Source organism: Atractosteus spatula, chromosome 3, assembly GCF_055471065.1.
Source record: "Atractosteus spatula isolate fAtrSpa1 chromosome 3, fAtrSpa1.hap1, whole genome shotgun sequence".
Taxonomy (NCBI): Eukaryota; Metazoa; Chordata; class Actinopteri; order Semionotiformes; family Lepisosteidae; genus Atractosteus; species Atractosteus spatula.
This window is the reverse complement of record NC_142708.1, coordinates 58720906-58732449: the sequence shown is the minus strand read 5'-3', so window position 1 is coordinate 58732449 and position 11544 is coordinate 58720906. Positions and strand designations below refer to the sequence as shown.

Here is an 11544-nt window from a genome sequence, read left to right as displayed (position 1 = left end):
ACTCTTTGGTGTGTCCAAAAACCTGGCATATTCCAGAGATGTTTGAATGAGAACAGGATATCCGACTGAATATTTATATCCAACAGTTTGTATTTACTAAGGTTGTCCAACCAGAACTTATGAGTAACGAGGGAATAAAGTGGAACATTTCTAAACCAAACTTCTTAATTTTTAAAATGCAAAGAATTACAAGAACAGAAACTTTCAGGCAATTAGGAATGATAGAACAATAACTACTTTTAACAATGATAAAAGATGAAACAGGAATAAAGAATAACGCTTACAACCAGGCCCAATACCGTAAAATATATATCTGATAAAACAAGAACATAAAAGATAAAAGTAATAACTTAGATTAAAAGAGATTTACAGGTTTGAATTGAAATGCTGTTAGATTTCAATTTCATAGTCAATAAAACGTTGTCTTTTTTCGTTTTAGAATAATCGATAGTGGGATTTTCTCGCTTAAGAACCATGGGCACTTCTTGTTCGGATCTGGATTGGATTATATCCTGACACGAAATAATAACATTTGTTGTAGTACACCGCTGTCTAAGAAAGAAGTGATAGGTTCATGATTCTCGTTTCGGCATTTCATCTCGCGATATCACACGAGTCCATTTGTGCTTCCGGGGCACGTTGTCTTTCCTCTTCCCTGTCGCGGACTGACAAGAGTAGGTCATGATAGAGAATATGGGCGCTGCGAAGATAGCTAAAATCTGTCTTAAATCTTAGGCATCGTGCTTCTGAAACTAAAATATAACAATGCTGTGTGTTATACAGTAGTAGAGGATGTTTTTAATGTTGATATGTGGATTATTAAGAGATGTTTACATTAAACTCCCAGTCTTAGCACCAGAGCGTTACAATGGCTGACTGCCGCCTACATTTTGCGCTGACCAGTTCAGCCTTATTGTACGGAAATAAGCAAAGCACTGATTTGATGTTCAGTACATGTGAGGAGAAATATTAATCATTGAAAAACTTGGCGAATGGTCTTAAGAACGCTGATTTCTTAATCTGATAAACGGTGATCTTAATTCATAATCCTCTATATAGAGTGCAAGGCCTGCATCGGTCTCTGTAACGTGGAACGTGTTTCTCCTCCGGCTGTTGTTCATGCAATACTTTTGCTTGCTTTGAATACATTTATAATTTATCCGTTTTTCTGGGTTTTTTTTACAGCGAAGTTGTCAGAATGGTCCGCTATTCTCTTGATCCCGAGAACCCAACTAAATGTAAGTTTTAACGTTGGAACTGTCCGCGTCGTCACCTTGCCCTGTGATCTTGTTTTAATTCAGTTGGTCTTCATGCTTTGTCGTCTTACCGGTGTTTCTTTCCCAACAGCATGCAAGGCCAGGGGTTCCAATCTGCGGGTCCACTTCAAGGTAACGATTTACTCCTGTGTGAAAGACCCTTGGTTCTTATTTTTAGGGAAATGAGCGTTTCTATTTTATACTAGAAATAGATACCAGAAAGGGAGCTCTTATTTTTCGAAAAGCAGATTTTTTCGAATGTAATGTTATTTCGTACAGTTTGCCTTACGTATGAAAGAAAACAGCGTGGAAGGCGTTTTAATAAATGTTGCAGTTGTTGATCCAGGGTGATTGTCTGAAATCAACCCACGTGTATTTGGTTTCTGAGACCAGCGAAGATATTTGCATACAATAAAGGAACAGGTTTAGTTTTCTATGTTAGGCTGCCACTGTTACACTACTAAATGAAAATATTAGGCGTGTCTGTGAAATATAGATAAAACACTGCATTGGTTTGTATATTAACTGTTAAGACTACTATATCACCTGTAGGAAAATAACTTACGGAATTAGGTGTAAATGACATTTTCGTATCTTGATGTTAGTATACGTCTTATTTACCAATGCACGAGAGAGCTGCCTGTTTAATTTATTTTACGTCATTACTAAACGAGTCTGTTATATTTCAACTTTGATTAATTACTAAAACCTTAACAACCAAACGATTGAAGCCCTCAGCACATGGTTTTGAAAGGAATGGGTTCACAAGCCAAGAAAGTGATTTACATGGAATGATCAATCCACATGCTCTTTGGCTGTAAATATGGTCATTGGTAAGGCGATTTGGGCATGGTTAAGCAGAGAAAACAACCCTACCTGAGATAGGCAATATTGTGGTATTGGCTTCAAAACTGTTGGCTTGTCCTAATTTGAAAAAAATTCTGGCATAATATAATAGTCTAAATATTTAGATATAGTAAAATGGTATTATAGAAAATAAAGGCTGGTGTTGAATTTTGCCGTGATGATCAAACTTAGGAGACCTTTGGAATTCAATATGACAAAACCAAATTATAATCTGAGCAATTTTTAACCACCATGCTTGATGCCGATGTGCCCCTCAGAGAAACGGCTCAGTCAGATCTCATGTAATGCAGCTCTGCCTTCTTGTGTGACGTGCTCTGTCCTAGAACACCCGTGAGACTGCTCAGGCCATCAAAGGCATGCACATCCGCAAGGCTACCAAGTACCTGAAGGATGTCGTTGTGAAGCGCCAGTGCGTCCCCTTTCGTCGGTACAACGGGGGAGTTGGCCGGTGTGCCCAGGTGAGTTTCTGGATGGGCGTGAGAGGGTCACTGTGAATGGAATGTGTTTGCTTTCCCACGGTACTCACTTTTCAGCCCTTTAACATGGTGAGCTATGTGGCAGCTTACAGGACAGTGAACCACTTGTAGGTATGATGCAGCTCTCAGTTGCAGCACCCCCAGGTCAGCTAGAGTAATGTGAAACTTTGAAATACCAGATCTTGCTCTATTTGGCGACGTCTGTTATGTGTAACAGCTACCTCAAATCGGAAACGCAATTATAATGCTTCATACACTCACCATGCAAGATGTTAGTATTGTAGTTCCCTTTTATGGCAATTGCCAGACCAACCATGTCCACTTTTCAGTAGTTCTGAATAAAGTCTCCTTGATTGCTAATAGAAAACTGGGTTAGAAGCATGGTTTTTGTGATCATTAATGTGCTCTGGCCATGGTTTGGTTTGTATGCTGCTTATCATAAGAACTGCGATTGAATGGCACACTGAATAGTGTAAGATTTGGTATTTAAATTGTTTCCCATTGGCTTGGCATAACTTGGGCAATTATTGCAGTTGGCCTATAGTATTTCTATGGGAACTCAAATATAACCCCCACTTGGTGTACTCGAGCCTTTTCTATGCCAGATTACTAGTATAAACACAGTTAGTATGATGAATAAAAATAGCAGAGAAACCCTTCCCAGCTCCATTTCAGTATTCCTTTTTAACCATTTTCCAAAATGTCCTTTTTGCAACAAACTTAACTTTTTGTCTTCCCCTTTAAGGTTACTCTCCCCTCAGACCTCCCGCATATGTCCCCATATGCCCTTTCTTTTTCACTTGTTACAGCATTTGAGCCCACTCCCAGCCCCGCATTTTGGAATCGGCCCATAAGATAAACTTCCCTTTGCCAAAGGAATGAAAGGAAGAGACTTGATTAGGTAGCATGCTGTAAAAGGTATTGCCTTATCCATCCCTCACTTAGTTCTCCCTCTTCATGTACTCTGGTACGTCTTTAATAGTTTAGTGTGTTAGGCACAACTGGGGTCTTGTGCTGCCCATTGCATATACAAAATGTCTTGTTTTTGGATATGCTTTTTGCATGCGTGTCGCACAGTTGCAAGCAACGGTTGCAGTGATGACCATCTTAGGACACCTTTGGATTTAAGCATGAAAACAACCTTTTTATCTCTGAGCAACCGTTCAATTGTGTAACTTGGGCACATATTGGCATCTTGCTTATGTCAAACTAAAAAGCTCAGTTTCACATTTATCCTTTTTTTACTGAGCAAAGGAAAATGATATTAGTATATTAATTAACATTTTTCTGAATTAGGCTAAGCAGTGGGACTGGACACAGGGCCGTTGGCCAAAGAAGAGTGCTGAGTTCCTTCTCCACATGCTCAAGAATGCCGAGAGTAATGCTGAGCTCAAGGTAATCTCCTGACCCCTCCTGTGTGCCTGCTCTGCAAATGGTGCCTGAAGTACAGTCTCTCAAGGTTTAGACTTCTAATGCTTTAAAGTGGGTTAGGTGGCAGTGGTCTGATGTGAACAACCTGCATAGACTCCATTGGCAGATTGCAGTTTGGATATCTGTCTGAAAGATTTCCATTAAAAAAAACTAGTTACAAGCCCTTGGTCAGTGTTGCAGGAATACATCCTCCAATGCTGTGTTAGTGGCTTTGTATTATAGTGTTTGTAAAGTTCCTCATAAACTAAGGCAAAATGTTTAAATCTTAGAACAATGATGTGTTTGCACAGTTCTGTTTAGGAAGTTGCTCAAGTATGGCAGGTTTTCCTGTTGAGATTCAGCTGAACATGTGCACGGTCTTTGTTATGATCCAGTGCAGAATGTAGTACAGTGTGCATGGGTCATTGCTAATGTATTACCTCAATTCTTTTACTGTATGTGATTGTGTCATGGCAGGTTTTATACAGTCGGTATAAATCAGTTTTGTGTACAGAACTTGAATGAAAGCTATAGCCATCACGTGCAGCCAAATACTTTTATTTCCTGCAATAGGTTATTAAGTTGTCTATTCTGTTGTAAAAATCAAAATTAAAACTGATGTTTAGTTTTTCATTTGTGTTTAAAATCAGCTTGTATTCCTTAAAAAATGTGACATTCATTTTAAGGTTCTAGAACAAGCCATAATTGCAATGATGACTTCTTAGGACACCTTTGGAAATACCATGAAAAAAAATTCTAAACCCTGAGCAATTATGGTAAATATTTTGATGATAGTGTAAGTAACACAAGTTGTTGCAGCCATTGGGTTTGCAGTTTTGTTTCTTTAAGCTAATTTATTTCTGTTATAAATGCTGCATGTGAACACTTAACACCAGTGTAAAGTGCAGCTGAAAGGGCCTGAGTAAAAGCAGTTTTGCTCAAGGTGGTGTCTTGCTTTAATGCGCCTGCCTCCAAGTTACTGGAGTAGAAACTCAGCCTTGACATTCTATGCAATTCTGCTCGGAGTTCAAACAGTTTGCTCTCTGGGTGTAGGGCCTTGATGTGGATTCTCTGGTGATCGAGCACATCCAAGTCAACAAAGCTCCCAAGATGCGCAGGCGTACCTACCGCGCTCACGGCCGCATCAACCCCTACATGAGCTCCCCTTGCCACATTGAGATGATCCTCACAGAGAAGGAGCAGATCGTTCCCAAACCAGAAGAGGAGGTTGCTCAAAAGAAGAAGGTAACATTTGGCAATTAAAAGTCCTTTGGATCAACTATGTTTAGGTTGCAGACCTGTGTAAGGTTTAGTAATACAATATTAAGCCTATTAAGTCATTTCTTTGGCAGGTACAGAGAAAGGGTGTTAAATAGGCAGAGAATTGATTTAATTCAGCTCGCCATCTCTTGACGAGAGAAATTGTGAGCCATCATTGGCTTGGGTACTAAGCAAAAATGACTAATTATATACTGAGCATCAAAATCACTGTATGCATGCACATTTTTAGGTCATTTATACAGATTTCATGTATTTTGATTTTTTTATGTTACATAACCACCAAATCGCCTCATTTCACTTCAGTTCACCTCAGGTTTCACCTATGAAAACCTCTACTGCCTGCAGAGATCCACAACCTAAATGTACAGTCCTACGTTGAATAAAATCCTGGTACCTCACTTGCTGTTTCCTGTGGGCTGTCCTGGATTTTGCAACATTCCAGCAGGATGATGTGTCCTTGTGCTGCTTACATTTTAGCAGCTTTTTGTGAGATGAGAATGGGGTGTATGCTGTGGTGCCCTAGTTGCTCGACTTGAGTCCCTTCAAACCTTTATAAGATGAGCCAGGGGTGATGTCTTTAAACTGTAGTTGCCACACAAAGTAGACAGTTTAATGGTTATTTTACAGGATTTATTAGTGTTGAGCGTGTTACAGAAAATGATGTCATCCCCTTTAGAAAACCAGACTACATAAAATATTCCTGTGGTAGTGTTGCAGTTAGTCACTTTGTAGCCCTGAGCCCACAAGTAACTAATCAGATCCCAGCAATCAGACAGCACAGCTGCTTCTGACTTTTACTTTTACTCCTTCCTGGACTAATGCAGCCTGGTGCAGAGTACATCCATTATATAGCTCGTATTGTTTCCAGTGGTAGCCATATGCCATTAGCCTGCGACTTTCACAGTGGATCCCCTATGGAGCAGCACTATTGATCTCAAATGTTAATCGGCATAACTAATTTACCTGTGTCATGTCTGTTCACTAAAATGTAAGTTTGTCTGCTACAACACATCATTTTCCTGGTAGCTGAATTTGTTGTATTTAAAAGGTTTCTTTGATGCTCTGTATGTAAGTTTTTTTTCTCATACTTTAAATTAGAATAAATGTTTAGAGATTTTGCACTCCCTTCTTGATTGTAATCAGTAAGAGACCAGGATAGAGACTACAAGATATTGTGAGCAAAAGGAAAGAGAGGGCAGGTCAGGATCTTGAAGTGTTAATGGAGATTTTACATGGGGCAGTGTTTCAAGCGGCTGGCTATTGAACTTCTCAAAATCCTATTTTTTTTACTAATTTGAAGTAAGTACCAAGCATATCTGTTAGGGTCTAACAGAAGGATGCTAGACCAGTTAAGCTTGTAGCTATTGCTTATAGTGTTGCTGTAGTTTTAAAAGTGTTTGACAGTTAGAAAACTGTTTTTGACAGTTTCATTAAAGGATTTTTTTGGTGTTTTACAAAATTGTTAGCTGATGGTTGCAATGATGACTTCTTAGGACACCTTTGGAGAAACCATGAAAAAAAAAAGTTTTTTTCTGAGCAACCAAGATCTACATCTGCAGAGTCTGGGCAGGTACCTTCTCTCCAGTCACACTGTTATCTTCTGCAAACCTTTCTAAGAAATCATAAGCAAGTGTGAAGTACAAGACCTTTGCTTTTTGGCTTGCTGCAGTACAGGTTTCTTTCCTCCAAGTTAGATTCCCAGTCCTGGTCACGAAAGGGGTGGTGTGCCAGTTTCCTGGGTCTCTTCAAAGCACTAATACCTGAAGTGCTGAGATGAGCTTTTAAATTGGTCCAGTTAAGATGACAATAAGATGGTTTAGACTGAGCTCAAATGAAAACTGACAGTGGTCCTCCCAGACTCGATTCATTGCAGAACGTGCAGTGTTGAACTACCCTGAGCTGATGACTATTTTTGTTCTTTCAGGTTTCCCAGAAGAAGCTGAAAAAGCAGAAGCTCATGGCTCGAGAGTAAATGTATTTTTAATAAAGAAAAAATCCAGCACAAATCTGTGGGCTGTCATTTACCCTATTTACACCTATTGAGATTGATTAAAATGTTTGAGATGGTTCATAACGTGGAGGGGAGGCTCACGACGATGTGTGAAACCAGTTATAATTCCAGTCAGTGGAAGGAAGATCTGATTCTTCTGTTGCACACTTGGCATTGCATGAATTCTAGATCCACATTCTGTAATTAGTTGCAGAATTTATGCATTTTAACACCTGATGATACTATCTGTTAAGATGTGTTCTTGTGGGACTTCTTGGGTTTTTCAGACAGTTGTAGTTTTTAACAGCTCTGTTATAAAACTGGTGCTTTGGGATGCTATGGTCAAAGGAAAGAATAAAGGTTTTTCTTCAGTGCTGACCTTGGCATTTTTAATCTGCTCCTTCATGTGAGTGGTGCACTATAAGTCTCCTGCAGATTACCTCTGGTATGAATAGGGTGACGCAGTGGGACTGAGAAGTGACATGCCAAGTGACTTAACTGTTGGTGTCAAAAGCAACATTCATTCGGTGTCGGATGTCATTGACGCGTCGCTTTTCTACAGGATTTTGCCAAACAACATTCCAAAGCAAAATATTTCTTCTACTTGTACATATTAAGTGAAATGTTTTACATAGTAAAGAGAGACCAGAAATGTTCTGGTCCTGGAGGGCCAGTGTATCTGCAGGATCTTTCCCGTCTGGCTCATCAGGTATTAAATGATGCCACAGTTGTCTTTGAATAATGTTCTCAGAGGTCTGCCGGCATTTGCTTTGGAAAAGATGTGTAACAGTAGCATGATCCAAGATGCCCTTGACTTCACGTTATGAAGTTTTACGAGCCTAACGTCCATTTTCTTGGAAGATTTTAACACCTGCATCATCACCCCAAAAGTGTCATAATACAATGATCGGTTGGATTAATTTTTAAAGCTAAGTGAATGGGTAGGTGGCATTTTGCTTATAAACCTCCAGAACACATTCAAAGTCCTGAATTCATGAAACATTTCAACAAGACAGTACTAGACTGTAAGATTAAATGAGCTTGTGTAATGGCTTACTGTGCATGTTGAGTGTCTTGGCTGTCTAGCATTTAAAAATATTGTTTAAGATTCTACAAATATATCCTGACTACATCCTATGATGTCTCTTGACTAGATTAAAAACTGGTCAACACCTTCATCTTCTCTAAACATGTATTAGTGCAACGCCCTGCTCGCTGGGATATCTAAATCCACATTGAACAAACTGCACTGGCCAGAATCCTGAGCAGGTCTAGTGCAAGTCATCACATTACTCTTTTCCTGGAGTCCTGACACTGGCTTCCTATCAGGTTGTGTCACTTTCAAAATCTTAAAGCTGACTTATAAGTCTCTAAATGACTTGGTAATTCATTACCTGTCTTATTCATTATCTTCCTGACTGGTCTTCTGTTTGTCCCCCTTCTCTCGTCTACATCCACTGGAGTTCGGTTCCCAAGGATATCAGAGAGTCACCTTCCTGAGCGCTTTCAAATCCAGACTTAAGACCTTCTTTAGGAAGGCTTTTACTTGATGTCTGCCCCTTAACATCTCCCTTATCCAAAACCATTGTTTTTTTATTGTACTATTTTATCAGATCTTTTGTTCTTACTATAAATGCTTTGAGAACCTTATTTTAAAGTCAATGTATAAAATAAAGTATATTATTACTATTATAATGCAATGCAACTGTTGATCAAATTCTTACCCTCAGGTAAAGTGGGAATGTAAATAGCTGTCCTAAATCTTTAAAGTGAGACCCAACCCGTTTTTATTTTGTGCAAATCGGCCACTTTTTCTTTGAGGAACGATTTCTAGTTTGCCTGCAGCTCTAGGAAGTTTATACCGTGTTATTCCATTTCTCCACAAGATGTCGCTCCTGTACAGGTTACAGTGTTGCGGTGAGAGGCGTTGTGTACTGTACTTGAGACACCTACTGTAGGTCAAGTTTAGGAACGTGACCGTGTGTATTCCTACGACTATTGCTATTATTACTTTAAATGGAACTCTAGGATGTTTCGGTCTTCATTGTTTTTCTTTTTTATAGAATGCTGAATGAGCGTTGTTAAATTGATAATGTTAAATGTATGCTGATACGGGTTAACATCCACTGCTGCCCAGATTTCATTTATAACAGAATTTTTATTCGATAACTTATTCAGTTGATGTTTTTTTGCACATCCAAAACATAACTTAAGCAGTTTGCTCATTTTAGGGTATTTTTAAGTCAAAACACTTTACACCATTCTACAACTGATAAGTTCTTGTTCAAAATACCCATTTGAAAACTGGAAACATATAATATTTTAAATTATTAAAACTATATAGTTTTATTATTTGTGGAATTAGTTATTTTATTGTTCGAATTTGAGAAACTATAAACGAGTTTAGTTGATTAATGAAGCTTGAACGTAGTAAAAACAGACTTGAAACGATTGTTTTGAGTCGGGGGCGAGGAGATAATATTAATTTTAATATATTGTATTTAAAATGAGCCTTTCTCAACGACATTTTTGTGTGTCGACGAGCTCCTAGGGAAATAAGTTATCGCGTATTAAATATAATCAGGTTAGACCATAACCCAAAACTGTCATCTTAAATTAAAAATATGGGATGTACACTGTGTTCTACTGAATAACATATCTGAATCAAGGACAAAGTCTAATTTGGATATAGTCTTGTTCAACGTATTTCATCCTGTCTTCGACAACTAGTACTATTGAAAGGAAATGATGGGAAAAACGTAGATCCAAATATTATACCGTAATAAACCAGTAATGATATGCAGAACAACAATATAAATCAAGATCTAAAATTTGTATAGTCCTTCAAAGATTTTGGAGATTTCTTGTAATAATTAACATAAATAAAAAACCGTAAAGAACAAATAATAATTATTAAACTATTATTAATATACGGAAAATGATGTCATCCGCACTTGAACATCGCTGCGAAAACGTATTCTCTAAATATTATTGCCATTAAAGAATGGCAATTTAAAGAATCAGTTTGCTGTTATAAACTTAACTATGGTTTGTATTCATAAAACTTATGCCGTCGTCCACAATTGATATCAAAAACTAGAAAGTGACATATCTTTTAGCTTTCTGATTGAACAGTTTGTAAAATCTGGAATTAGCGTTTCCTGTTTTAAAAAAGACACGCATGGTTAAATTTGCGCCACGTAAAAGCTTTATGAATACGGGCCTGTGACTCACACCAGTTCATCATCTATGGCGTTGCTTTTTGTGCTTGTTCAGCGGACAGCAAGTTCATTTGACCTAATCTTTGACAACTATTTGGAACCAAATTCATAGAAAGTCTGGAAACTGTTCAGGGCGATGTATTTAACCAAAGCAGGGGAAGAGGGAATGGGCTGCTAAATTAAATACTATCAAAAGAATCGTCTTTTTTCGTCTCTGACAAATGAAGGCAGATGTTCTTTTATTTGTCAAAATAGATCCCAGATTGACTAGATTGATTTTGTCCCCCTTTTTTTTTACGTGTTTAACCAGCCAGTCCAATTGCAACTCTTTTAATATGCAAACGAGCGCCCTGAAATGAGCCAATAAGAGCGGCTCCTAAAATCATTTGGTCCTTAAGGATTACACGCAAGCAACGTCACTCGAGATGTCACCCAATAGGAATAGAAACTCCCCCCTCGACTTTCTGAGTGACATTCCCAAAGTTTTGACTTTTGCGGCAAAAGCAAGTAGAAAGTGATGAAAATGTTTTATTACAGTCAGGACCTCCGTGTGCAGTGGCCAAAAAAGGATTTTCTTTTATTTATAGAGGTTTAAGCGTTTTAAAACACCTGCCTTTACCTTTGAAGTAAGGAAGCAAGGAGCGTTGGATATGTCTTCAAGTCGAAAGCCGTGTGCGCAAGTATTACCCGATTAAAGAAAGAAGAGATCGGACTCCGTCACTTGTAGGGATGCCTAAAAAAGTCGTGGTTACAATAAATACTGGACTTCTGGGACGTGAAAAAAACACGGGAGGAATTTGTTTTTCAATTTAGACTTAAACGTGTTTTAAGCTACATGAGAAGGTTTGGATTTTTTTGCTCCAAGTTGAAACAGTACTTAACATTCAGATTATGCTCTCTGTATATTGCCTGATATCTATTTATTCGTGAAGGACCATTTAACTTGAATATATATATATAATTATTGCTGTTGAATAAGTAAGTACAGGAATAGGTAATTTTTTAATTTAATTTCGACCTGAGTTTAAAATATTTTTTCGGTT

At 38.2% G+C, this 11544-nt stretch overlaps 1 protein-coding gene and 4 non-coding genes across 5 annotated transcripts; all 5 read left to right on the top strand.

Annotated features, from left to right (window-relative positions):
• The first annotated feature begins 642 nt into the window (after nt 1-642).
• Nucleotides 643-7296, top strand: rpl17 (ribosomal protein L17). The gene is made up of 7 exons (XM_088911640.1): nt 643-674; nt 1186-1238; nt 1348-1388; nt 2447-2581; nt 3896-3994; nt 5063-5254; nt 7215-7296. The coding sequence occupies exons 2-7, from the start codon at nt 1199-1201 to the stop codon at nt 7260-7262; spliced, it is 555 nt and encodes a 184-aa protein (XP_088767766.1). The 5' UTR covers nt 643-674; nt 1186-1198; the 3' UTR covers nt 7263-7296.
• LOC148838034 (small nucleolar RNA SNORD58) lies at nt 2273-2343 on the top strand. The gene has a single exon (XR_016090896.1). It is a non-coding gene; the product is annotated as a small nucleolar RNA SNORD58 (small nucleolar RNA).
• Nucleotides 3690-3759, top strand: LOC148838033 (small nucleolar RNA SNORD58). Its single transcript, XR_016090894.1, has one exon. It is a non-coding gene; the product is annotated as a small nucleolar RNA SNORD58 (small nucleolar RNA).
• Nucleotides 4715-4781, top strand: LOC148838032 (small nucleolar RNA SNORD58). Its single transcript, XR_016090895.1, has one exon. It is a non-coding gene; the product is annotated as a small nucleolar RNA SNORD58 (small nucleolar RNA).
• LOC148838031 (small nucleolar RNA SNORD58) lies at nt 6764-6831 on the top strand. Its single transcript, XR_016090893.1, has one exon. It is a non-coding gene; the product is annotated as a small nucleolar RNA SNORD58 (small nucleolar RNA).
• Nucleotides 7297-11544: the final 4248 nt, after the last annotated feature.

Bases quoted from the DNA above. Each gene is read 5' to 3' on its own strand.
- rpl17 (XM_088911640.1), top strand. From the start codon at position 1,199: ATGGTCCGCTATTCTCTTGATCCCGAGAACCCAACTAAAT. The intron at 1,239-1,347 runs GTAAGTTTTAAC...CTTTCCCAACAG, and splicing joins TCCCGAGAACCCAACTAAAT to CATGCAAGGCCAGGGGTTCC. The intron at 5,255-7,214 runs GTAACATTTGGC...TTGTTCTTTCAG, and splicing joins AGGTTGCTCAAAAGAAGAAG to GTTTCCCAGAAGAAGCTGAA.